The sequence below is a fragment of the Sturnira hondurensis genome, unplaced genomic scaffold (assembly GCF_014824575.4).
Source record: "Sturnira hondurensis isolate 20B ecotype Veracruz unplaced genomic scaffold, ASM1482457v3 Scaffold0020237, whole genome shotgun sequence".
Classification (NCBI taxonomy): Eukaryota; Metazoa; Chordata; class Mammalia; order Chiroptera; family Phyllostomidae; genus Sturnira; species Sturnira hondurensis.
Window position 1 is genome coordinate 8,714,938 of NW_028092868.1, and position 27,362 is coordinate 8,742,299.

The following is a 27,362-nucleotide window of genomic DNA, read 5'->3' on the forward strand; positions in this document are numbered from 1 at the left end:
GGGCAGAGTCCACAGACAACAGCCTCAGACAACAGCGTGAGAGCTGGTCCGGAGGCCTGCGCTGACACCTGGTGGGTGTGTGCTGTCGTGGCCGCGTGGTTCTGTCCCTGCTTTGCAATGAGTGAGGACAGCTTTGGACTCCTTTCCTGAAGGTCCCTGGAAGTCCCATTCTCGATGCGCGGTGAGGTGTGCCCCACGGAGGGCCTGAGACAGGTGATGCCTGAGCTCACCTCTTCTGCTCTTTTAGGTTTGGGTACCACTTGTTGTTCCTTAAATAAAAGTATTGGGGGTGGATTTTCCTCTATCCTTCCAGATCCTCTGGCTGGTCTAATAATTACATCAACATGAGGCAGATTAACCTAAGAAAATAACCATATTACTTACATATGCATGTACAGGAACCCCCACACAAGAGCAGGGGTTCAGAGACCCCACGTACACGAGAGGTCCTGAGACAGGGAAAGTGAGTACGCATGGCATTCTGAGCTGAGCATGAGGACAGGCACCTGGGGTGACACAGGGAGGGAGGTCATTTGCTGGATGATAAGAGCAGATGTTCAGCAATTAGAAGCATGTCCTTCCCTATAGATAGGACCTGACAAGTTATTTTTGGTGATAATGCTTATGATGTGCAATTTAGATTCTTTCAAGGAGAGGCAAAAGTGACATGTGAGCCCACTGCTCTCAGTTCAGCTTGAAGTAATCCTCTCGCCAAAGTGGCATGTCACGGGCAGGCCTGTCCCAAACCCCCTCAAAAACCGCCCATATTCACTGGGGGCAGTAAAAATCAGCGAAGAAAGGCGAAAATGCCTGACAATCCCACCACCCAGTGAAGAGTCACCTAACATTTGAGGTGCACCCTGGTCGTGACCCGTCATCACACAGGTACCAAAACAAAACAAACAAAAACCCACTGTAAGTGTTCCAGAGAAATTCAATTCAATTAAGGATATTTGCATAGCTAATTTATTTACTTATTTATTTTAAGATGTTATTTATTTATCTTTATAGGGGAAGGGAAGGAGAGAGGGAGAGAAATATCAATGTATGGTTGCCTCTCGTGTGTCCCCCGCTGGGAACTGGCCTGCAACCCAGGCATGTGCCCTGACTGGGAATCAAACCATGATCCTCTGGTTTGAAGGCCCATGCTCAATCCACTGAGCTGCACCAGCCAGGGCTCTGAATAGCTAATTTAAATAGGGCTCCATTTTTCTTCAATAGTCTTCCTTTTAGAAAAAAAATAATTCATAACAGAGAATACATTTACTCACTTTACGTGTGCCTTAAGACATCAGATTTGGCACTGAACAGTACTTGTTAGTGGGAGTCACTCACGTGGGCACTTGCACTGACGTCTCTGTGTCCTGTAGCAGTCTCACTCAGAGTCACACACGGGTTTTTATTCCGTCGTCGTGCTGCTGGTGAGAAAAATCAAGAGTCACATGTTAGTTTCCATTTAGTAAAGAACCGCAAATAGCTTTCAGAGTGGTCCAGCTTTATCACATGGCAGTTCTCCAAGGACCCAGAACTATTTCTAATTCTGTTGTGCTGAGTTACAGGGAGCCAGATGTGAGGCTCGTGCGTAACATGTGTCCGCATATCCTCCCGACTCTCAGTCAGAGACCGGGGACCTTCCTGCGTCACGTCTGTGTTATTTAAAGCTAGTTTTGTTGTGATGCAGGGCCAAAATTGTGCAAAGCTGGTAAGATCGCTGTAGGTATTAAGCTGATTAAAATTACATTGTAAGCTTACGCTTTGGAAAACAATTGCCAATGGCTTAAGCATACTGCAAGAGGAGACCGGTTAAATAAATCAGGATACAGAATAGTACTCAGCCACTAAAAAGGCAGACTAGCAAGTGCAGAGCGTGCCCAAGGAGAAGCAGGGTACAGCGGTGTTCGGAGTCACAAGCTCATTTATTTTTGTGAGACCTAGTAAGTGTACTATTAGAAAAGGTTGGAATAATATTTAATAAAATGCCAGTCATTCTTATCTCCCAGGGAAATGATTACAGTGACTTCTATTTTCTTCTTTCAGCTTGACTCCATTTTCTAAAATTTCTGCAAAATCAGTACCTTAATAAAGAAAAAGAAGTATTAAAATAAACCTAGGTGTGGCTAAAAATAGTCAATATTAGCCTTGCTCCTCTGATGTTCTGCCCAGGCGCATCCCACGGAAGGCTAATATTAGGAAGTTATCTGTAGAGAAACGCAGCGGAAAACTGGACCTTGTACTTTCACCTCCAGCCTCTGTGGGCTGCAAACGGGCCGCCGGTCGGAGTGCTGGGTGCCCGAGCAGAGCCGAGGGGCCCAACTAGCCTCTCTCCAGATGCTGTCTCCCCTTTTCCCTTTGCTTATCACTTCCGTTCCCTTCTTATCTCTCCTTTCAACCCTTCTAGGCTGCAGTTACCCACAGGTTTTAGGCAAGAAGGCCAACGGGTCCTGTTATCAGTAACTGACTTCTTCTGGCTACAACGATTTCTTTCTTAAGGGCTTCAGAACACACTGGATTCTGTCTTAGTCTGAGTCAGCTTTAGCACACCACTTAGGAACAATGGCACCAGGCGGCTCTGTCCGGCCTTGCAGTATACAAAACGTGAAGCTCTGGGCGTTTTGTCAAGCACAGTCTTTTTGTATCTGTCCCGCGTCATCTCAATGAAAGGCTGTGGTGCTGGTCGGGACTCGAACCTTTGGATCCTTGGGAAGGGAGAAGACTGGGGGGCACAATTTCTGTGGAAAGATGTGTTTGTATTGCAACATGCAGTTTGTGTTACCAGAAAACAGTGTGGGTTGGCTCCTGAATCCTTGCCTGACGGCTTCTTTACAGATCAACCGAAACAACCCAGAGCCCGGTAGTTTTTCATTTTCAGCCCAGCGAGACTAAAAGGAAGCAGTTTGCTTTCACCTCGGGTGATGCTGAAACAGAATGGCGCCGGGCCATCAACATTAAGGGAGATAAAGTGTTTAATAAGTGTCTTCGAGAGGAAGTGACATCTGTATAGAACACCAGCTGTCTTCATTATAACTTTAAACAAGCCGCGCCCCTGGGGGTGCAGACCCCTTCCTTCGGCACACTGTGCCGTGACGGAGATGGATGTTAGCCCGCAGCAAGTCACTGCTGTACCGAGGATGCTTTCTGTTGAGACGGATGCCTCCGACTTAGGTAACTCAGGCCTGAACATGACTTTGACACCACGACCCTTGTCAGGTTATGGCAATGGTTCCTGCCCCTTGGTAGCCCCAATTATGTGCTGATCATTACCACTTTGGTGTTTCATGTATCCCAGACGATGTAGACAGGGTTCTTGGTACGTGGGCATTGCTGTTTCCTGGAATCCTGGGCTGCTTTGTGTGCTGTGAGGGAGGGTCTGCACCGTCACTGAGCAGGGCCTGTGTCCGTGGCTTGTTTCTGTTAGACTTTTGCTCATCCTGGTCCCGCATGCAGGGACAGGGCTGGCTGGAAGCTCAAGGACACCGAGGAATGCCTTTTTCTATCTGCCTTTTAAATCAGTGTTCATTTTAGCAGATTCCAGCCCAACCAGGAATGATTTCCATAAGCAATGGCTGAAAAACGTTGCAGCCCAAGAAACTAATTTCATCAGAAGTGTGGCCGAAGGAGAAAATAACTCCCCACCCAGTTCTGCTGTGTTACAGAGAGAATTGTTTGAGCCCAAAATCAAAACACGTGTGGTCTGTAATGGTGTGGAGCTGACACTTTGTCCCCTTGAGTGGCCACGGTCACACAGCTGCTGTGCACTGGTCCTCCCAGACCTTGACACAGGCCATGGGGACATCTTCAGAGTTAATGAGCAATTAGGACGCTCTTTCCTGTCAATTAACTGGCAGAATAATGAGATCAAGTGAGCATGGTCCTTAAAAGCACCCAGGCCTGTATTTTCTATAAAAAAACATGTATTCTTTCTCTGCTGTTTACAGTTACACGACTAGGCAAGCAACTGCTTACCGTGAACATAACCTAAAAATCGCACCCACAGCAAACAGAACAGAGAGGCGCACAAACAGGACAGCATTTACTCTGATGTGGATTTTCCTCCTGGGTGACCGGCCTGATGTCAGAACATCTGCTCCCACCGTCCTTGTCTCAAAGACCGCAGACAAAATTATAGGCAGTGAGCGTCCTTTCTCGCATGAATGTGTGACATCTAAGTTTGGGGCAGTGTGGGTTTTAGACTACAACCCACTTGAGGATTTTGGTTTCCCCTGAATGCAGTGAAAAGCCGGTGAAGAGTGTGTGCAGGGGAGTGAAGTGAGCAGAGCAAACGGATGAGGGCCGCAGGAGGAGGGGACAGCCGGCTCGCTGGAGGCGCTGAGCCGGTTGTGGCTGCAGTGTGCTTCTCAGTGTGGGGGCCCGAGTGGCAGGACAGGTGGGCGTTGGGTTGTGAAAGGCCCCATGTGCTGTGATGAAAGGTTTTGTACTTGACCCCAGGCAGCGTAGAAGCCTTGAAAGCTTTAAGTAGGGGAGCAGGAAGATCAAACGTGGGTTTTAAAACCACTCTGCTCCATGGGGGTCACAGGGGGAGAGATGGAATTTGAGTCAGACCTCAGCAGGCGCTGTTGTAAATGAGCTCTATGCGCTTATGTGCATGTTTCCACGTGTGAACTTAGTGTATGTGCATGTGTGCTCGGCCCCTCCAAGAGCAACGGATGGGGTGAGGTTACTATCCATGCATTTCAGAGCCCAGGAGGCTAGACCCAAGGAGGCTGAGTGAGGCCCCCTCGCCAACAAGTGGTGGAGCCGAGGCTGGAGCCCAGTCTTGGCTCCAGAGTCTGTGTGCGAGTCTTTACTCATCACACTGTTTTGCTGGTTGTATTTTAGTGGTGGGGTCATCATCATCATATTTTAATTAATAACATAGTTAATAGTACTCTTTTAGTGTTCTATTTAACGCAGCTAGTAATTTACTAACTTTGTCAACTTTTTTTTACACTCACTCATTCCTAGTTAGAAATTTTAGTGAGTTAGCTTTCTGTAAGATATTCATCCAAAAGTTTCAAAGTAAGTTATTTCGATAGAGGTTATTAATGTCTTCTTGGTCAACTGTAAGCTTCGTGTGGGAATTTCTACTGCAGATTTCGTGGTGGGGTGTTTTCAGGGTCTTCAGCGGGCACCTCTGAAAGTTCAGGGAGTGAGACCTCTTGTCGCTGAGCGAGTCCCAGCACCCATGTCATTACACTCCCCATCTCAGATACACTGAGATGACACTCCCGCTGTGTCATCCCAGTTCATTTTTACATATAATACACAATCCAAAAATTAAACTGAGTTCCTCGAAGAGGGAGAATGCTGCTCTGACCATTGCGGAAGGTTCCACACTGCCTTCGAGTGCTGTCAGTGGGATCCGTGAGTGCCTACATCCACAGTGAGGAGTGCAGGCGTGGATCCAGACCGCCGCACGAAGGCGCGTGGCACAGTGAAGCGAGTGGATTGTCATTTTGCTGGCAGAGGACCTTGCCTTCCCTTTGTAAGGAACAAAACGCCCGTGAAGCAGAATAAAGCAGAGGGCCACAGAAGTAGGTGTGGCTGCATCACGGGAGCAGCTAGAGAGTCCAGGTGAGAAGATTTACTTCACCCCGAGTCTTCACGGACTCCCGCGGTCAGCTGGGACCAGCCCGCTGCTTTTGCCTGTGAGCTCCGGGGGTTTCTGTTACCCTGTGTGTTTACTGAGCTTCCCCGTGACAGGACCCAGAGCCCCCTCCCACTGGCTTTTCTGTTTGTGTACTGGTTGTCTCAAGGCTGCAAAACCGTGACGCATACGCGAGGTGTGGCATGATTTCCAAGACAACAATTAGGGGTCATTGGCTTCTCGTACTTTTTATTAGTTGGCTAGTTTTCTAATGTTACACAGAAATGGATTTTCGGTTGAAACCAGCTGTAATACTGACATCTCGCTATGTTCAGGGATACGAGATCTTTGCGTCCGCAGGGGCCCTGGCGGATGCCCTTCGCCATTCCATCTGTTCCCTGCAGCATCGCGCGGCCGGCCATCTTCACGCTGTCGGAAACACGGGTCTGGACGGACCTTGTGAACTAAAACAGAACAAGAGAATTTTGTCTTTTGTGTGCTGTTGCCAAGTTGGTGCTTGTGGGGATGAACCCTGAAATGGCTTGATTAACTGACCTTGTTTTTAAAATTGTTTTATGGCAGTTAGCAGAAGACATTGCACAAGTGGGCTAGAACAAACGCTGCCTATCAGGCCTTTGATTCGTTGTTTTTAAATACATACGAAGGGAAAGGAGAGGAAAATGAGGCAGAAGGGCTCAGAATCTGCGCCCCGAGGCGTGTGAGGAGCCCTCCCTTCACACCTCAGTGTGGCGTGGGGGCCCGGCAGCCCCAGGTGGCGTCCCAGCTGTCTCTCCTTCGCCAGTGATTGAGGTGATTAAGGGATTTATGGGGACTTCATGGCGGCCAATCGCACCCCCCACCGCCCCCCGTGGGGCTGCAGTGACAGCCACCAGGGGCAGGAGGAGAGGGCCCCTGGCAGGGACACGCACTTGCCCCTGTTCCTCTTTTTGCCTCTGCATTTCCCTTTCTCTTCCCCCATGGTCTGTCTCCACTTATCTTAGGTCACTTACCACATTTGCTCTTTTTGCATCCATTTTAATCAGTCTCAGAGATTTCTCCAAAAAAGATAATACCAATAATGAATACTTAAGCACCAACATTTAGCAATCTCTTTTTTATGTCCCAGGAATAGCAAGTACATTTCCTGTAATTTTTAGTGTAGTTTTCACAAGAACCCGGGAAGCTGGGTGTGACTGAGTCGTCTAAGAAACTGAGTGAGGGGCGGAGTCCAGGCAGGAACCCGGGCCTGTCTCCCTCAAAGGCGCTCAATGGCTCTGCACCTTGCTCCAGTGATCTCACTCTACGGGTGCCCTGTTCTGTGTCTACCCCCGTCCCAGATGCCGACGAGTAGAAAGCGGCGACATCCTGTACTCACCTGTGCGGGGCACTGGGCTACGCCCTTTTCCTGTATTTAAGGCTCACACAACCCTTTACAAGTTCTATTGCTATTATCCTATTTGCGCTCCCATGTTCAGATGGGGAAACCAAGGCACAGAGAGGCTGAATAACTTGTGAATTTACCTAAGACCACACGGAGTTAAAACTGGTGTCCCAGCTCTGGTTCTTAATCCCCCCGAGTCATTCCCCCATCATATAAGCAGTTCTTCAAACTTACTGATAATGGGCCTCAGACTAATCAAAGGAGGAACAGGAATTCTTCCCTGCTCACCATCCTGGCTGCTCTTTGCAGTTTTCCCGTAACTCGCAGGATTCTTCCCTCCTCCCTGTACAGTCCCCCAAAGTCATGAAGTACTGGATACTTCTTCCCGTGGCTCAACCAAGACCAGTGCCTGGGCCGGGGGAGAATAGCAAATTCTTGAACCAGGAATTTATTTACAGCCAGTCCCCAAGGTTCCCTGTGCAGTCAGCGCATCACCATTCAGACTTGCTAACAAATGAAATCTGCATCTTTTCAAGTGCCTTGGTGTTTACAAGTCTCATGTTTTACCATAGGAAGCAGCTTCAACAAGCATGTTCATGTGTTGACAGTTCTAATTAATACAAGTAATTAGTCCTGACAGTGGAACTGCGCAAAGAAGACCCATTCATAAATTTGCTAATTATGTTACTCTGCTCAGGATGTAATTGCCGTCTCGTCTTTCATCATTTCTGTATGTGAGCAAAAGGCCACCTCACTAAAGTCTTCAGATCTTCACATTTGAGTCCCATAAAGGAATTTTGTCTAAATTGTTTTCTCACTGGAACTCAATTTTCCAGTGTTCGGGAATTGGTGAAGAAGTCAGAGCTTTCGGGAGAGAAATAAACGAGAAAACGGGAAAAGCCAGGTGGGCAAGGCGGGAGATGGGGGAAGTCATCAGGCATGTCCAGGTGCTTTCTTACCCATCTAAATCTTACACCCTTCTCCGCACTTATTTTTATCCCTTTTCTGAAAGCTGAGATAGTTTTATTTAGGCTTTTGGTTATGTTTGTGGTACAGAAAATGTGAAGATTGTTTGTAACTTTCATCCGAGTTGGAGCCCTCTTCTCTGTGATATAAATGGCCAGCTTTCTCAGGGGCGTGTGTTCGGGAGCAGAAGTTTGCGGCCTTAGTCCCACCGACTTGGTGGGGTGGGCTGTCCTGTGCATTGTTGGACGTTGAGTGGCATCTTGCTCCACCCACCGGGCGTTAGTGCACCCTCCCGCTGTGGTGACAGCCAGGTATCTCCGGACACTGCCAGTTCCTCCCCAGGGGACACACTCACCCCTGGCTGAGAACCACTGCACTAGAGAGTGGATTAAAAAAGAGTCATGTAAAACTCTTGTGTAAGACACGTAGATTCGGCTGCAGCCAAATCAGTAAAGCACATCACTTAGAAGTAATTCAGCGGCACAAATCCCAGATTTGGGAGGCCAGCTCCTGAACTGCAGAGCAGGCAGGCCACAGAGACATTGCAGGTTTGGTTCTCGACCACTGCAGTGAGGCGAGTGTCCCAATAAAGCCAGTTCTGATCTCTTTCCTTGGTGGAGTTGCCTTCAACTTGTAAAAAACACAACACCTGCGGAGCACAGGCCAGCAAAGCACAATAAAACAACGTGTGCCTGGACCCCTTCTCACCCTCCAATGGCCCCGTGGTTGTCTTCGATAGAAGGTAGAGCAGCGCTCAGGAGCAGAGTTGCCGCATGGAAAACCCCTTTGCTTCTCGTGCCGCACTCATGGGCTTTTAGCGTCTGCGGAGTGACTGCTGAAGGTTTTGACTACTTTTAGGGGACAGAGGTTTGGGTGCTCAGCTGCAGGTGTTCCTTGTCCCTTTTTTCGGTTCTTTAAATCCTTCCCTCTCTCTTTTTCTCCTTACCCTGCTTAGATTCCTAGTCTTTTGTTTCGGTTACTGTTTTACAAGTGCCTTCCCCATCCTTCCTGCCCAGTCCCCCCTGCCTGTTTAGAAAAACCTCAGATAGGGGGTGACCTCAGCCACCAGGCTACCCAGACCCTGCACCTGGCAGCCAGCCCTGATTGGAGGTCATGACCCAGCAGGGCAGGCTGAGCTCATTATAAATGCAGGTCAACACTTCACCTGTCCTGGACTCTCCCAAGAAAAGGGAATCCAGCTGTAGGTGATGCCCTCAACCTTCCATCAAGAAGACTAAACTTACCTGTGTCCACCCCCTTCCTAAACTCGTCCCTTCTGACAGCTGGGCAAGAAGTCCTCCTCCCGAAAGCTAATCCTTCGCCTGCCCTAACATCTCAGAAAAACCTTTTGGGTTGGATGATCCCATTCTCCCTTCTGACTTCAGCCTCCAGTCTCTGCTGGATCCTTCCATGGAAGCCTGCCGTCGTCCCTGTCTTTCCTCGTCCAAAAGAGAGGGACCCATCTCACAGCCGCCTATTCCCTTCCGTTTACATTCTCCAAAGAACTGTTTTCTGCCTCCACTTCTCCACTTTTTTCCATCCTGTTGCTGCCCCCCATCCTCCAACGGGTTCCCGAGGCCCGAGCTCGCCCCCCCCCCCAGCTTCCTGTGCACAGTTAACGCTTCACTCCTCAAAACCCCTCTGCTCTCTGCCCCTTTGCCCACCGAGGCCACTCTCCTGGCTTTCTCGCTGCCACTCTGGCCTCTTCCCCGTCTCCTCTGCAGGCTCACAGCTCTCACTCCCTTCGAGGTGGTCTTCCTAATGACTCGATTCTAGGTCCTCTCTTCTTCTTCCAAGGCTTAGTTGCCAGTTGTGTTTCAGCAGCCCAGATCTCCTTCTGAGTTTCTGAAATTGTACGTAAAGCTACTCGGGGCGTCTCAGATGCAGTGAATCAAACTGAATTTGTCATGTCGTTCCACCCCCTCAGCTTGTCCCCCACCAGTGTTACCTCTGGATGTTGTCAGTAGCCAAGTCCTCTTGATGCTCCCTCAAAAAGTGTCTCACATCCTTCCACGTCTCTCCATGTCCCGCAGCCTGAGCCACTGTCACCTGAGACTGGAGGGTAGGAGGACAAAAGGAGGGAGGGGCCTAAGAGCCAGACACGCAGGGCAGCTGTCGTTTCCACAGCTAAAAAGCTCTCCTATAGGAGCATTTCCAGATGCCCCCTGGAGAGGCATGCTGTACCAATCGCTGATCAAGAATCAAAATTTATCGCCCTGGCTGGTGTAGCTCAGTGGACTGAACACTGGACTGCAAAGCATAGCATCACGGGTTTGGTTCCCAGTCAGGGTACATGCCTGGGTTGCAGGCCAGGTCCCCGGTCAGGGATGCGTGAGAGGCAACCACACATTGATATTTCTGTCCCTCTCTTTCTCCTTCCCTTCCCTTCTCTCCAAAAATAAATACAGTCTTTGTAAAACAGAATTAAAATTAATCAAGTTACAGTATAAAAAATTATTCCAATAATGGCTTCCCTGAACATGAATTGTAGAGTTGTGGATCAGAATGGTGGCAATCTAATGCATTATCATGAATACCAGAAAGCCATGTGCAGAAAGTCGTGGGTGGGACCAGTTTTTAGCTTTAGATGTACTATCCAGGCTAATCGATATAAATATCTATGAACTCAGCAAATACTTGAGGGACCCTTCTCTGAGCCAGGCACTGTGTGTTACTGGATCATGAGAAAACAGATTTCCATGGAGTGCTTGGGGAACATTTAGGATGTACCTGGAAAACATCTGCTACATGGCATTCATGGAATCCACCGTCTGAGATTTAGGGGCACCCCGTGAAGAGGAGGTCCACCTTCTACACCACGTTCGCAGTGTGATTCCCAGATCAGCTTCCGAGGGTCATCTGGGCACTTGCCAAAAAAGCCAGCTCTCAGACCCCGTCGCAGACCCACCGCATCAGCAACTCTTGGTCAGGGTGGGGCCCTGCCCTGGGCACTGGAAGACATTCTCCTTGGGGTGCAGCAGAGTCGCCCGCAGGGCCCTCGGAACCCCAGCTGCTGCAGTGGCCTGGCGTGTGGGGGCGCACTGGGGAAGCAGGCAACACGACAGAGAAATGCTGCGGTATTTCCCGGTAATGGAAGTGGTGGAGTATTTCTGTGCGCGTTGGGTGTGATCAAAACACAGAGAAGCTGGGTAGGTAAAACAGAGCCTGATTGTTGTGGGCTTTGTCAAAAATTTGCATCTTTAAGTTGGGAAAATGTTAGTATTCTCTTAAAAGTCGGTTCCAAGAGGATTAAAAGGGAATGAAAACGCCCCTCTCTGGCAGCTGTATCAACAGTCTCAGAGACCGCAGCAGTCGAGGGCCCGTGGCGCTCAGCCCTTTTTCACAGAGGTTGTCCTCTGTGTTGGATACCTGTGGTGTGGGGGTGAGGGCGGAGTCGGTTATGTCAAACTTACTGAATACTTTGCCTAAATAGGGAAGGAGAGTTAAGCCGTTTCCAAGAAGATTGTCCCAGGTGTCTTAGGTAAGAGCCTCTGTAGCCGATGGACTCAGTCACCAAAGAAAGCACCAGGAAAGGGAGGCGCTGCACGGAGAGCAGTGTGACAGACTTCTTTTCTCTTTGGGGGGCTGCGCTCTGCCAACCAAGCTCATTTTGCCAAGCAAGTTTCCCCTGACTTTTAAAGCCACGTGCATTGTGAGGGACATTCAGTCCACGTGTCCCCGAGTCACTTGTGCCTTAAGCCATGGGAGTGTTGTTTTGTGAAGGTGATTTCCTGTTTGAAGTAGCTGTAAAGTGTTTGTAGGAGACGTTCATTCTTCCTAATGCTGAACGTTTCTTGGTTTGTTGTCTCGTTTTATTAAACACGCTGCGTATCCTCCTCACGCACACCCTGTGGTGAGACACCAAGGAAACCTAAAAGCCAGAAGGAAGGTCCAGTCAAACACAGGTGAAGCAGCCAGTGTCTTCTATTTGCAGAAGTTTATAACTTGTCCCTCTTCAATTTTTTGTGATGTGTCCTGGGTTGCTTTCACCCCAGTCATCTCCTGCCCCAACCCTCTCCCCCCACCCCGGCTCCCCAGAAAGCTGCCTGTGAAGAACAGGGAAAAGAGAAAAAGGAGAAATAACAGAACTGGATCGCCTCCAACGATCTAGTCCCACACGGTGCCGTGGGATCCTTCCTTAGCGATCACTTTCCCCGTTTACCCACTGGCATTGCCGACTTGAAGGATTCAACTGTCTCATAGCAATGCCCACAAAAGAGAGAAGTAAACTTTCATTTTAGAAGTGGTCCACAGTTTCTCATAATTAGGGCACATGGATGGTGTCTGCTCGGGGCTGAAGCTGATTGAAAATGGTCTTGTTTTTTGGAGTCTCATAATATGGACCACATTTCACCTGGACCTGAAGCATCCTGGTTTGTGTGGGTCTGGTTTGGGGGAACATCTGTCGTCTGCAGGAGGTCCCGGAGCAGCCCTGGGTTTCGGGTCAGGTTGGCATCCGTCTGTTCCGAGCGCCAGTCCTGCTTGGGCAGCAGGTGCAGCGTCACACACAAGGAGAGGCATGTCCCACCTGGAGGAACGAAGGTTTAAGGAGTTAACACTTTTCACTTCTCGTCTTCTTGAGCTTAGGAAATACTTTCCCTCACCCTTTTTTAAAAATGTGGTCCTCGATACAGTCCTTAAGATTATGGTTTCTTGGTTTTGGTCGGTTGCTTTTTCACGAGGGGTTACTTTCCTAGTTCTCTCAGGTGGTTGTGGCTGTTGGTGTGCCCCTCTGTCTCCAGTGGGCTGTCAACTCCACGATAGCAGGGACGTCCTGTCCATCCCCTGGGGACATTTCAGGACCTGTGTGGGCTTCTACTTTGAAAGCCCCACCGCACATCTAAACATATGTAATCCCACCCGTAGTGTGTGCATGTATACATTCCTTAAATGATCTTTTACTAAACCCATCTAGACCATTAAATTCAGGAGAGGAATTCCAAAGTTTATTCTTCCCAGGGAAAGGCTAAGATACGCCTGACATCCGTTTAAGGAAGTAACTACTCAAGGAAGATGGAGTAGTTACTGGAGATGCTGGCGCCCATGAAGAGGGGGCCCGAGGGGACACACCTGGCTGCGTTGTCTAAGGAAGCTGGGAAGGCGGTATTTTTGTGTCCCCTTCGCCACTCTGCTTCCGCACGCTTTGCCTTTCACTCCGAACTATCTGCACTCGACGACTGGCGTTTATTTAGAGCGAAGCTTCGTTTCCTTGGGAGAACTTCGGAAAACAGGTCCTGGGTGTCATCTCGCACATTCACCCCTCCTTCTCTGCCCAGTCCCTGCCAGCAAGAACTTTTCTGATACTGCAAATCGGGGTTGTTTTCCTTTTGGAGAAGGAGGTAAACTGGACCAAAAGTAACCCAGTCTAAAAGTTCTGGAGACTGTTGTCCTTGGAAATGCCAGGTCTCCTCTTCTCCCTGTTACTCCTGTTTTAAGGAGTGACAGACAAATGACAGGAGCCTCGACCTTCTTTGCTCGCTGACAAAGCTGTGGTGGCCTCTCTCTCCCTCACAGCAGTTGTGAGCCCTCGAACAACTCCGAGGCCAACGAACGGGAGTGTTCTGTGCTAACATCGTGAGCCTGACCGTGTGTCCTCCTAGCTGCCCACTCCGAGTGCCCCCCTTCTGCTCTGCGACGGGAGGCAGCACGGCTGCCTCTCCCGGGACAGACCCCCTGGGGCTCGGGGCAGGAGGCCCGGACTCTCCCAGCCCAGCCTCACTCTGGAGTCCACACCCGGTTCCCTAGGCCTCCACGGATGACCAGTGTATTTCTCATCCGGGATTCCTTTCCTGAAGCACCGGGTCTAGCAAGCTAAGTAAACATTCGGATTCTGACCCGTTGATGCCAAACACTCAATGTTCTGAGCATAATTTGCCATCAAATTCAGGTCTGAGATTTCGTTTGAAATTAGCTGGGCCACTTGCTCACTCCTGAACCAGGTGGGAAGAAAAGTCTGTTGGGAATACAGAAATCTCAGCCGGAAGGTTGACTGCCTCCCAACGCACGTTTGAATATGCGTGGCCTGACTTTAAAGAAAAGCCACTGTTCTAACAGAGTCGAGTTTGGGGCTGCTTGGCTGCAAGGCTGACGGTGCCTCGTGGCCGGCCGGGCCATTGGAGTGACCCCTTTTGCTTAAAACCTTGTTGGAACACATACACCGTTCCACGTGCTGCGTCGTACGTAGGCCCATCCCCGCGGTCAGTGAGAGTGAGGCAAGGTGGGTTCCAGTTCCCAAGTTACCACAGCTGGCCCAGGACCCTAGGGCAAACGCCTTAACTTGCCTGAACTCTGTTTCGGCAGCTGGAAGACCAGGGCTGTCTAGGTGATCCCGGAGGCCTAGCTAGTTTTAGAAATTCTGTATGCATTTAACACTAGTCGTACTCATTTAAACTGCGTGTTTATATTCACCTTAGGCTTAGATAGGCTTTTCAAGAGAAGAAACTGTACCTTACTCATCCTTATGTCCCCCCACTGTGGCCTGACACACAATAAGTTTTTCTGATTAATAGTGGTTGTCTTAATTAAGGAGAGAGCGCAAGTTGCTAAAAATTAAAGGCATGACAGTCTCAAAAATTTGGTGGAGTGAGAAATTACACATTATAAACCAAACAAAGGAGAGGCCGGGGTGAGGCCCATGCGTGGACTTGCTGTGCTGTGGGCTGTGACTGGTGAGGCAGACCCGCCTTTGTCCGGGAGGCGTGTCAGGCAGAGCCCAGCCACGCTCAGCTCTGCCCCGACACCCAGCAAGCCCGAGTGACGTGTCAGCTGTGACGAGCAGGAGGAGGAAGGTGAGCCCTCTAGTGAGCCACCGATTGGCACACCAGGTGCCCTGTTGCTCAGCAGAGCTATGGTTTGAGGATGTACACGCTTTATGCCAAGTTTGACTGGACCTGTCAGTTCACCCAGAGGACCCTGCTACTGGGGGCATCAGGGCTCTGGGTGCCTGCGCAAGGACGTGACCCCGCAGTGGTGCGTGCGTTGCTTGAGTCCTGAGTATCCAGGTGGTTGCTTCTCTTGGGTCTCCTGTTCAGTAAGTGAAGATGCACCAAAGAGGCTGTTTGACGTTTCCAGTTGGCTGCACAGTACATGGGAGTTTGCTCCTAGAGGTGACTTGCACGGGGACTTCCAGGCACCAGGATACTCTTCAGTGTCTGGTGACGTCGCTAACAGCAGGGTGGGTGCCTGCCCAACCCCCACCCACAGCACGAGAGGCGATGACCCTCTGGAGCTGAGAGCACAGTCGTGTAACTGGACGGCACTGCTCTAATGTGCCCAGCCCGTGCAGCTCAGGCACACCCTGGGTGTCCTGCTGCCCCCCTCTCAAGCCACGCGTCTCTTCCCTGCTGTGTTCTGTGGCACAGACGAGGCTCAGAGCCTCTGCCCTGGTGGCCACATGTGACCCAGTTGCGCCGATTCACTGCAGGGACTCCATTGAGGGCGTGAGGGGAATCAGGTGTCCCGGGGGCCAGGACATTGTGTCTGAGGCCATGAGCTACTTGTTCCCTTTCATCAGCAGTTCCATTTCTAACACATAATTTGTCAGCTCTGGACTTCTGCAGAGTCCCCCAAGTTTCAGTGTGGTACCAGGGTGCTGAAAAGGAGTAAGGAGAAACCCTTTTTGATGGGGCCGCGAGAAGGACTGTGGGGTCGAGGCCCTGAGGCCCTCACTCAAGGACAACTTGCCTGCCCTCCTCTGGATGGTCAAGCCACCTCTCAATCTACCCGACCCTCTCTCATGTCCCCGCCAGGGTCACTCGGGAGCCAAGGCCATCCTACCTGGATCACAGAATACCACATTCACTGTCTTAATGAAGGGGGTGGTCAGGTGGGGGCCGGAGGTCTGCCTGGAAGCAAAGGCGTGGTCAGAGCCATGTGCAGTGCGGGAGGGCGCGGGCGTGCATGCAGTCCTGCGCCGAGAAGAAACCCTTGACCACCTGTGCGAGCTTAGAATGTGCATCAGTCACCTCCTCATGGGCTCCTGTGGCCTTGCCTTGTTATGGGCTCATTCAGAGTTCCCGTGATGCTTGTAGAAACTGGGGCCGGTGGTTGTGTTGCGCACCTGCGCTGAGCGACAGAGAGACTGCAAGGTGGTCCCTGTTTGAAATAGTCAGTATCCCTGGTCACAGGTGCCTGCTTTCCTCTGGAGACCAAAGGCAGCAAGGATTGCAGCAGGAGGAAGCCCCCCAAGGGTCTGGTCCCACCGACACAGTGAAGGTGCGACAGCACAAGCCACTCTTGTGGGGCCCCAGCAGCTCGCCCAGGCGGAGCCTTCGGGGCAGCCTGGTGCGGACCTACTGCGCATCATGACCTGGGTCCTCCGTCTGCACCAGCTGCTCATCCAGGATCCTGGACGTATTAACACTGCTCCTCCCCGGCCCCCACCCAGCACCTGAACCACCAGGAGACAGAGAAGGAAGACGCCGCCTCACTGACTTTATAAATCCAAAGCAGGATGTCCCTTCAGCCGTGTTGACATGTAGTAGCATTTGAGGGGGCGGTGTCCCCAGACAGTAACCATCCCTAGTAAATCTCAAGATGCTCAGCCTTTCCCACAGGCCCGCCCCGGCCCCCCCTCCTCCCTTCTCTCTCAGGCCCTCGCTGTTTCGCAGGAGACTGGCGCCTCGCCCTGCCACAGCTCGGGCTGGGTGAGGTCAAGGGCTGCTTCCACCTTCCCCCCCTCTAGGACTCCTGGGTCCCTGAGAGGAGTTGGAGGGAGACCGGTGTGAGTGCACACGGCAGGCTTCGTATCATGATGGGGACGGGGGAGAAGCGTGACTTCTGGACACTGCAGGCACAACAGACGGTGCCCATNCACTGCTCCTCCCCGGCCCCCACCCAGCACCTGAACCACCAGGAGACAGAGAAGGAAGACGCCGCCTCACTGACTTTATAAATCCAAAGCAGGATGTCCCTTCAGCCGTGTTGACATGTAGTAGCATTTGAGGGGGCGGTGTCCCCAGACAGTAACCATCCCTAGTAAATCTCAAGATGCTCAGCCTTTCCCACAGGCCCGCCCCGGCCCCCCCTCCTCCCTTCTCTCTCTGGCCCTCGCTGTTTCGCAGGAGACTGGCGCCTCGCCCTGCCACAGCTCGGGCTGGGTGAGGTCAAGGGCTGCTTCCACCTTCTGCCCCTCTAGGACTCCTGGGTCCCTGGGAGGAGTCGGAGGGAGACCGGTGTGAGTGCACACGGCAGGCTTCGTATCGTGATGGGGACAGGGGAGAAGCGTGACTTCTGGACACTGCAGGCACAACAGACGGAGCCCATGCCGTTCTCGTGACTTGTTTGCCACCCTGAGGTGCCACTTAGTGAAGCCTGTGGCCTTGTTCACTCTGCCCCTGCCCTCCAAAGCAGTGACCTCGTGTCTGGTGCAGGACCCAGGGGGCCAGAGCTGTGCGAACACCCACCAGCCTGACCAGTCCGATGTGGGAAACCCGCCACAGCTCCTGCCTTCCTGGAAGAGGGACCCGAGGTCATGTGGTGTGGAGCCTTTGTTTTCTAAGTGAGGCCCCGGGGCCAGCGAGGGAAGGCCCCTGGGCTCTGCCAGCCACGGAGCATCTCTGGTTTCCCAGTTCCAGCTCTGGTCTGTACTTGGGCTTCTCCCCCTCCGACTGTTTTGCATTCTCCCTCTCCTTCTTCTCTGTAAACATTAACGTGAAGTGTATTTGCTTGGCCTCTCAGCCTTGTCTGCCCCCCTCATGTGTCCAAAATAGCCGGCTGGAATTCATGAGAATGTTATGTCTTCAGATGTTGATCATCCGAAAGAATCCCTCGTGGGTTTGTTTTTTTTTAAATAATAGAGCGACTTGGATGTCGGTATTTTCGGTTGGGAAGATGAGCCAAGTTCACAGTGCAGCAATTACAGTGCGATGCATTATGTATAATTTGTAGCGCACCCCAGGAGCAGCGGTAAACCGTGCAGTGCCGTCCCGTCCTCGCAGCGTAATTAGCAGGATCAGACGCTGCGAGGAGAGCAGCGCAACAGCCCTCGTCCGAGGTCAGGGAGAGTGAGGAGAAGTTCTGATAAAAGCAGTACACCCCAAATCGCATCAACAGCAGCCCCTGTATCAGGCTGCGAATACGTCAGGGGCCTTCGTTGCTAATTAGAGAAGCCTTTTGAGGTTTAACAGCTCATAAATTCGCACTGGGAAAGCCCTATTGTTCTGAGGTTGTAAGTCCGGTCTTTGAAATGTAAGTTGTGCTTTGATATTGCATCCCTCCCAAAGCAGCCTTGTAAACATGGAGGGTTTGCATTTCCACTTAAATTCGAACAATGTGGTTCGAAAAGGGCTCACCACATCAAAGAGTGGCTGTTTGGGCACGTTTTATAAATGCTTTTTTTCCTAGAGTATTTAAAGCTCCGATGACTCACAGGAGTGCGTTCCATCCCGACCGGTCACGCTGGTTGAGCGGCCTCGCGGGACTTTTGCGGCCCGCTTCTTTTTTCCGAGAGAATTGCCCGAAAACAGGCCTAGGCCTCTTGCCAGGTCAGTTTCCCTTGACCGACTATCTTCAGATCCGTAGAAACAATTTTGGAAATGTTGTTATACTGAGTCCAAATGGCAACAGATTCTGTGCCTTTTCATGGTCATATTTCCTTTAACTCAAAATATCCACTGTGTGAACTTGGAATTTCTTCTTTAGGCACCCGTGGTGACCCCTTCCGTACCCTCTCCGCCTCCCGTTTAAAACAAAACCAAACACTCATTTATTTATTTATATTTTTGCTGAGCCAGCTGTTAAAGTAAAGAAGGATTGGATGGCAAAGGGGTGGAGGGTGTGGGCGCTGGTTTCCAAAGCAATGTGAACAACCCTGGGCTTTGATCTGGCCCCGGGTGTCCCGGCCGTATTATTTGCGGGCTCAGACCTCAGGCAGTCACACACCTTCCTTGCACCGCTGTTTGGCCATCACTCCCTCCCTCTTCCCTTCCTCCTTCCCTCCTTCCCTCCTTGCCCCCCACATACACATTCATTCATGTATCCGTCCTGGGGGGAGCATGTGGGCAGAAGCCCTCGCTGTCCTCGCCCCCGTGGCGCTCGCCACCTACCAAGGATTCCCGTTCCTGCACCAATCAGAGCCCTGCATCATCGCTAACCGCAGTATCCTTTGTACAATGGGGGTGTGATCTCGTGAGGGCTTCAGGCAGAGGGGGTGCCTGAGTCCCTTCCCGAGGCGCCGCAGCAGGCAGAGGAGGGGAGAGCTGGTGAGCTGGAACTGAGGGGGGGCAGGCTTACTGGGCAGGGTAGGAATTTTGACCTTTATTCTTAAAGGAAACTTTTGGAGGGTGTCAGGCAGAGGGTAGAGTTGATCAAGAAATGTGTGTTTTCGAAGAACGGCTGGTGGGAAGAACTGAGAGCATGTGGGAGGTCATCCGGGGGCTCAGACACCAGCCTGGGGTCCTGGGACAGGCACAGGCCAACTGGTGACAAGTGAGGGGGGAAGGNCGCCGCAGCAGGCAGAGGAGGGGAGAGCTGGTGAGCTGGAACTGAGGGGGGGCAGGCTTACTGGGCAGGGTAGGAATTTTGACCTTTATTCTTAAAGGAAACTTTTGGAGGGTGTCAGGCAGAGGGTAGAGTTGATCAAGAAATGTGTGTTTTCGAAGAACGGCTGGTGGGAAGAACTGAGAGCATGCGGGAGGTCATCCGGGGGCTCAGACACCAGCCTGGGGTCCTGGGACAGGTACAGGCCAACTGGTGACAAGTGAGGGGGGAGGAGTAGAGGCATTTGGGGTGCATTCAGGTTAGAAAGACAGGACTTGGTGATGGGTTGGAAAGGGCAGGTGAGGAACGTCTAGGGTGACTCTGAGGTCTGGGCATGTGTGGGTGACGAGCTGGATGTGTGTGTGTGTTGGGGGGCATTCCAAGGATGGGACAGCCTGGAGTAGGGGGTTATTGCTATAACAGGTGCCACCTGCCCTTGACTGCTCTGGGCCAGGTGCTGACACCCTTGACTTCATGGATTTCAGAGCACATCTCTGACGTGGGTGTCTGCATCACACAGATAAGAAGGTTGAGGGTCAGTGAGGAAAGTTCGCAGCCCGTCCAAGGGCGCAGAAAAAACGTCAGAGCCAGCACTCACACTCGGATCTGTCGGGCTCAAGAACCTGTGCCCCACCACAGCCAGGCAGCAGAAGGGCACTCCTGTGCAGCACCGATGCCCACGCCAAGTTTGAGAAGGGAGGTTTCGATGACGCTGGGGGAAATGGGTGAAAGAGAAAACAAGGAAGCCGGGTGATAGGAACAGACCACTGAGAGACCCAGGTTCTGGCTCCGCCCCTCACGGTTGTGCAAAGCAGGGAGACCACCCCCTCGGGGCTTCGCCTGCCCGTCTCCAAGGGAAGCAGATCGAGGGCCACCGTCCCAAGTGCTCCCTTCCTGCCCTGAAAACCCACGAATTTCATGCTGCACCGGATGCACCTCACAGATCTCCTTTCCAGGCTCAATGGACTCATTAGAGCTTCTTTCTTAAAACTGTAGCGAGGCCATCCACTACTAGCTTTTAATCTGGCTGCAGCCCACACTTAGGTTTTTCCAAAGAGGCTCAGAAAGCAACCTGTCCCTCCCCCCTTACCTAAATCATCAGTCAGCCAAGGTAGGCCTAATTCTAGATTCCTAATGTAGAATTTAAAGTCCAGACATGTAGCTCTGAAGTCTCCTTTCCTGTTCATAAAATAATTTTTATTTTACTAGAAACGATTAATAGACATGTAAGAAGAGTTAAATCATTTTTGTTGTTTTTTTGTGTCTGTCTATATAGCATAGACCATTTGAGAATCCTTTCTGAGCGATTCTGGGTCAGTTTGAGCCCATTAGAGGCAGGTGCTGTTTCAAGGGGGTGAAAACAGTCTTGGGAGAGCCCCCAGGTCTCCTGAGGCTGGGAGGGCTTGTGTATGGGAGATATGTGTGTAAGTTAACACACCCACACACAAGCACACACACATACCCCTACTCTGTCTGTCTCTCTCTGTAATGGAGCACAAGATCAGAGCTGGTGTGGATGGGGTGAGTCAATCAGACCCCAAAAATACGCCATAAGTGGTCATTAGGCCCAGGGTGAGGTTCCAATACAGAAGCGTGTTTAAAAATGACCATCATATTTCCAGTGCACTTTATCACATCTCAGAAGTTCATAGCCACCCCCGCGCTAACTCTGACCCACATAATGAACTCAGCTCCTGGGGGCACAGAGCAGGGCTGCTGTGGCTTTGTTTCTCTCCAGGTGCCTCTCAGGGCCCCTCATCCCGCAGAGCTTGCAAGGACGCGAGGCTCTGTCTCGCTCACCTTCCCAGGGCCCAAGGCCTCTGAGCAGGAGCCCACCCCAGTTTCCAAGACCATTCCAGATCATGGCTATGTCCTTTTGACAACAACGTCTTTCTCCTTTAGGTATTGCACCTCCTCCCTCTCCTGCCTTCGTGGCGAACCCACCAGGCACACATCTGGCCATGGACCTGGAGTTGCTCTATTTTCTTGTCTCGGGGTTGGGCAGACGGTCCCCACGATGCCCCCAGCCCATCCCCGCCGCCTGGGGCACCTTTGAGACTGGCCGCAAGGCACCCTCCCTGCAGGCCTTTCTCAGAACTGTCTGTCCTCCTCTCCTTCCACCTGCAGGAGAAGGAGGCCAAGCAGCTTTTGGCTTTTGTGAAAGAGCACTGAGCCCTGATGTGCTCCTTGGCCCCTGCGAGACTCGGGGGCAGTTTCCTGGGTCAAGGATTGTTTCTGCAATTTTGTGCTGATATCACTATCCCCAGCACATGGCTGTGTTCTAATCAGGCTTATGCACTTGCAAAGTAGAAATGATTTGAGTTTTTAAAATCTTTAGGATAGCACTCAGCTCAGATGTGCATAGTCCATCTCCTGCCTCGGCCTATTTCTAGTGACCGAGAGATCTCTGGTGCGTCCGGAACCCCAGGGCCCAGGCGAGCTGCGTGCTTTCCAGAGAGGAAACAAATCCGGTTTTGTGCCTCCTCTCAGCAGCTGTCTCTCAGGATTTCGTGGCCAGTGAGCAGCTAAGGACAGAAACCTCCTGGGACTCCTGCGCCTTGAGATTCCCTGCCTGCCACCATTTATATACACTCCTCGGTGCCCTCTAGCCTGTTGTCTCGGCCTGGTCCTCCTGTCCACTCCCTGCCCAGTCCTGATGGCATGTGGGTTGGTCCTTCATTTATCCCTCAGACACTTGTGGTACACCCACCACGTACCAGGCCCCCGGGATCCAGAGGTGAATCCCGTGGTCCCCAGGACTGGGTGACTTGGGGCCAGTTTCCTCTGCACCTAATGCTGTGACCGGTAGAACCTCCAGGGTCCTGCTGTGATTGGGGTCACTGTGTTCCCCGGGAGAGCTGGGCTGCTCTGGCATCTTACTGTTGGGACCCGCGTCATCGGAGTGGAGCCTCACAACATAACCTGAGGAACTCCAGGTCCCTGGCCCAGGACAAGGACTGACACGTACAAAACCAAATGGCACGCGGGGCCAGTGACGGTCAAGGCCAAACTAAACCCCAGGGTGTGCGACTGCAGTCCTCTGACCCAGGTTTCCCAGAGGGGCTGGGCAGCGCCAGACTCGCTGGATGAGCCTGTGAAAAGGGCACTGCCACGGGTGCTGACCCGGGACCTCCCTGTTAGAGCCTGGAATCTGCCCCTCTCAAGCCCCCTACGGGCAGGTTGGGGAGTTGCTACTGTGGATCAGGGGGCTTGTTGGTGATCCCGTGTGCTGTGGTCTCGCGGGACCATGCAGGAGGCGTTGGGTGCTGTGGGTCCTGTTACACACACAGCTGCCTTCCCCAAGCCCCTTTGCCCCCATTCCTCTGACATGCGGTCACCTGCTACAACTGTCCAGTGTGACCTGGACCTGACCCCGAGTGGTCACTTTCATCAGAAGTGTCCAACCTAAGTTCCCTTTGCCCCTTTCCAAAGTTCTCCTATTGACCCTCCTTTTCCTTATTTCTTGGTATTTTGGGATGATGTTTACTTGTTTTTTGTTTGGTTTTCTTTTCATGCGACATGTTCAAGGGTGTTTTCCAAGGACTGTGATTCCTCGGGGGAATATGAGCTAATTTCCAAGGGCCTATGACTAAAGCAGTAGCGAAAACATCAGCTCGGGCCTTTGTTCAAAGACCTGGGCATTGAGCTCTGTGAGACTCGAGTGAAGGGTGTGAGAAAAAATGAAACAAGTCGGAATGTCGGCAGTGCTCCTCTCTGCCTCCTGCAGTGCTCCTCTCTGCCTCCGTCGGAACTCGGAATTCCAGAGCCTGGGCACAATGCCGGAGTGCAGGAGAGAGGGTGGGCTGTGTGCTGCCCCCTGGAGGGAGGAAGCCATGTCCCAGGCAGGACCTCGTCCACCAGCAAGCTCATGCATGCGTCCCTCATCCCTGGGGGTGGGCACAGCTGCGGAGGCAGCCAGACCACCAGTGGCCAAGCTGCCAACTCTGAAGACACCACCACCATGGCCTCTCTGAGCCCAGCTGACCAGGACGGCAGCAGGGACCTGTCTGGGGTCCCAGGCTGAGGAATCACAAACGCTCCCCAGGGAGGACCCCCTGGTGCCCGAGGCCCTTGTGCGTTTGCAGGACTCTCGGAACACTCAGTCTGTGAGTCCATGCCTGCACCTGGAACCGCTGCATCAGGCGTGGCCCAGATGGGCGCCGACGGCCCCTCTCTGTCTCGCCTCCTCCTCCCGACCTCCTGCCGCGCTGGTTCAAGAGGGGGCAAGTGTCAGCGGGGCTTTGGGTGAAAATGTGAACCAGGAAACAGAACCACTCTGCTTCAGTTTAAAATAAATCACTTTTAGGGTTACTGCATCCAAGATTGGCTGTCTCATCACCACAAAGCGTATCTGTGTATCTGTCCTGATTCTGAGGGACACCCATCCTTCCCGTAAAAGCACTCAGCTGTGCGAGGCCACATGCGCGGCGGCGAGAGTCGACTCTGAGTTCAGTACTGGCTAGAACACCTGCACCCACGTCCACACCTGCGACCCCACCTCCACCGCTCCCGCGGCCTGTCGGTCACCTGGGTGCGGGAGGAGATCTGCCATGACGTGGACACTGCTCCGTGCTGGCAAGTGACACCCAGGTTTGGAGCATCTAGACAATGAGCAGCTCCGGGATAACCGGCGCAGCTTCTGTGGAGCCCATCTGTTTCAAAAGAACCCTAATTGTGCTTACGGTGCAGAATGCTTTGTTGGCTGGAATGCGTCCCAGTTTCCCGCAGCAGGTTCTGCGTCCGCGGCCTCTGGCTCCACCTGGTGGCAAGTGGCAGTACTGGCATGAAGCCCCGGCTGGATCTTTCCTGCTGAAACAAGAAACTGAGCTGCGTGCAGGTCAGTGGTCCCCCAAAGCCAGTGTAGGTCACAGGCACCTGGGAGCTCATTAAAAATACGGTGGCCTGGGCTCCACGCCAAGTCTGCCGAGCGGGAAACCCTCTCAAACAACTCCTGTGTCACACCTGGAATTTGGGGACCTGAAGGTGGGGGCAACCCCACCTTATCCTTCTTGTCCCGAAACAGGGAAAGTGCCTGCCTGCTGAAGGTGCCCACACCTCCCTCTTCCCGTGCGTCTCGGACTCTCGTGGTCAAAGCTTCGTTCCCTCAAAACTCATCAAACATGTTTAAAATTGGAGGGGAGCCTCAAGCAAGTTGTTCATGGTTGCGTCATCAGTGATGCCGCCCGTTGACAGCACAACCCCTGACACAGTACGCTGGGATGGGCACTTCGCCTCTGTGGTCTTCTTTCCCCAAACCCATGGCCACAGGCCAATGAGACGGTGACTAGACAAACCAAATGAGGGACCATCTCCAGGCTCCCAGGCTGGTACTCCCCCGGATTCTCAGGGTCATGGGACCCACGGAAAACTGAGGAACTGCCACAGACCAGCTGGGACTGAGGAGACATGACAATGAACTGTCCTGTTGGGTCCTGGGACAGAAAAAGGGAATTGGGAAAAACCGGTGAAATCCCAGTGGAGACTGGACTTCAGCTGCTGGTAACATACTCATCCCTGTGTGTGGATTCTTAGCAGACAGGGACACTGTGATCACGTGAGATGTTAACCTTATTAGGGAAATTGAGTTGTCCGTTATCTTTGTAACTTTTCCATAAACCTAAAATTATCCCAAACTTAAAACTTTATTAAAAATTAACATGTCAGGAGGAGGGGCCTAGTTACCAGGCCCAGTTACCTAGTCACAGCCTTGTTACCAGAAGTCACAGCCAGGCTGGCCAATGGGAGGCAGGATCCTCCAGAGTAGCCCCCCAGGCCACTGGCCAGAGAGGAGGCAGGGGCCTGTGTCTGGTCAGCTGACTCTGTCGTCTCCCCAGGAACCAAGCAGAAACAGTCACGGATGTCACCCCTCTGTGCAGAGGTATGAATGTCTAGTTCAGCTGCTTGGTGTGGAGACGAGCAGCCTGGGGCCCAGGGAGGAGATGGACTCCTCCAAGGGCCTGGTGGAGCTGGGAGGCGGACCCACGCCTGCGGGAGAGTTCAGCTCCTTTCCACGGCATCACTCCACAAGGCGCCTCATCACCAGTGGCAGAGTCACCCGTGTGCCCATTACATACGGCTTCCTGGGCTCCAGCCACCACTTCATGCCTAAGAATCTCTAACAGCGGGACCTAGAACTCTGTGTTTTTAACAAGTTCTCCATTATTGAGCCCCCTGAAGTGTGAGGACCGCAGCAGCGAATCGGGCAGCTGTCCAGATCCTAGAGTCTCCAGACCTCCCTGGCGTTGCTGTCCTCTTGTCTGTGAGCCATCCATGGGCTGCCTCTGGTGCCTGCCCTCGGTGTGAGTTCATCGCTGTGTGTCGGGAACTCTGCTCCTGGGGCCGCGCCTGCCAGAGCCCGGAAGGGGAGGATCTGTGCAGCCCCCCTCAGAACGAAAGCCACAGCAAGTGGCAGGCACAGGGCCCGAGCCTGACGTGTCCCGGGGGAGGCAATATTTTATCTTTTTTAGCTCAATTTCTTATAGTTTAAACACACTCTTTTACCCACTACCCTATCTGTAAAAAGAAAAGATGCATATAAAACTTACTCAAGGACAATCGCAAGATCCAAAAGCAAGAGGAAGCTGGCAGTGGGACTTGTATCCAGGCTCTGAGGGGGCCACTGGAAGTCCCTTCCTGCCTGTCCTCCCCAACCCCGGCTGCACCTGAACATCTCGGGGGCAGCCTCCTCCCCCCGAGAGAGGAAGGCTGGAGGGTCAGAGCTGCCAGGACCTGGGGAGTCCAGAGACCGCAGCAGGTAGCCATTGGGACCTAGGGAACCCTTTGAGGCCTGAGGGTCCCTGGAGTGGAGTCCAGCAAAAGGACCAGCCGGCGGGACAGGCAGAACGCTGCCTTCGCTGTGCTTGTTGCCGGTCCCTCGAGACCCTGTCTGCACAGGGGGGCGGGGTCCCTGCCAGACACAGTGGGCCAGACTGGGCCGCACTGGTCCTGGGGCTTCCGAGACGAATGTGGGCTTTTATTGCTCCGGAGGGCTTCCATTTTTCCTTGTTTTAACATTGTCCGTGCTCATGTGTGCAGATGCCCCTCAACCTATGGTGTTACCCCACCCATAAACCATCGTAAGTCGAAAATCCACTTAATACACCTGACCCACTGGCCATCACAGCTTTGCCTCTCCCACCTGAGCATGCGTGCATGGAGCACTTACGTTAGCCCGCAGCTGGGCAGGATCCCTCACACCAAACCCGCGTTACACAGAGTGTTGAATGTCTAATGTAATTTAGAGAGCATAACACTTTTGCACCGTCGTAGTCAAAAACTCTTGAGACTGTATAACTGATATATTTTTTAATCAGAATTCCTTCTCTCTCCACAAATGACCTTCCTTTTTTCACCCTTCAGTTTTCTTTTTCTTTATTGTGACTTGTGTTCTCAAATCTGTGCCTCCAGGCAGGTTCTCTGTCACCCCAGCCCACGTGTAGGGCCCCTCCTACGGATTAGGCCCTGAGAACACAACTTCCGGTGGTGAGAGGCAACCTCTGCCCTCTGGGAGCCCTGCACCCTGTTTCCCCAGAGTGTTCGTGTTCGTGTGTTTGTCCAGTGAATGTCCCTGAATGAGCCCAAATTGAAAAAAAAGTCTCAGTGTATGGAACAAAGTGTACTGGGAGACTGTCGCCCTCTTTGCAGGTTCCAGAACCAGCGGGTGTGATGGGGAGACAGACCGGGGCACCCCCAGAGCACTGACGAGCGGGCGTTCTGCGTTAGAGCAAGGAGAACGTTAAACATCTTAAAGCATCATTAAATACATGCGGAAGGTGTTTGAAAATGATTCCTGGTGTCATTGGAATCCTTCTTGGTAAAGTGTTAAGGTAGCAACACAGTTTTCAAAGGCTTTAAGACAAAGTGATGAAGAAAATAGAAAAGTTCTTTAGTATCAGAATCTATGTCCATTTGTGGTTTTTTATGCTTCACATTCCAGTGCTTCCTCATTAGGCA

The 27,362-nt window shown here is 52.2% G+C and overlaps 1 protein-coding gene across 3 annotated transcripts in view; it reads left to right on the top strand.

Annotated features, from left to right (window-relative positions):
- RHBDD1 (rhomboid domain containing 1) overlaps nt 1-27,362 on the top strand; it is a 108,500-nt gene that overhangs the window by 75,252 nt on the left and 5,886 nt on the right. For 2 of the 3 annotated variants that reach the window (XM_037029290.1, XM_037029291.1), the window contains exons 7-8: nt 2,777-2,782; nt 4,127-4,239. The exons of the other annotated variant lie outside the window; for it this stretch is intronic. In XM_037029290.1, coding sequence (XP_036885185.1) covers nt 2,777-2,782; nt 4,127-4,224 — 104 coding nt within the window. In that variant the 3' untranslated portion in view covers nt 4,225-4,239. Of the gene's footprint in view, nt 1-2,776; nt 2,783-4,126; nt 4,240-27,362 lie in introns of those variants that run through there. 3 annotated transcript variants of the gene reach the window in all.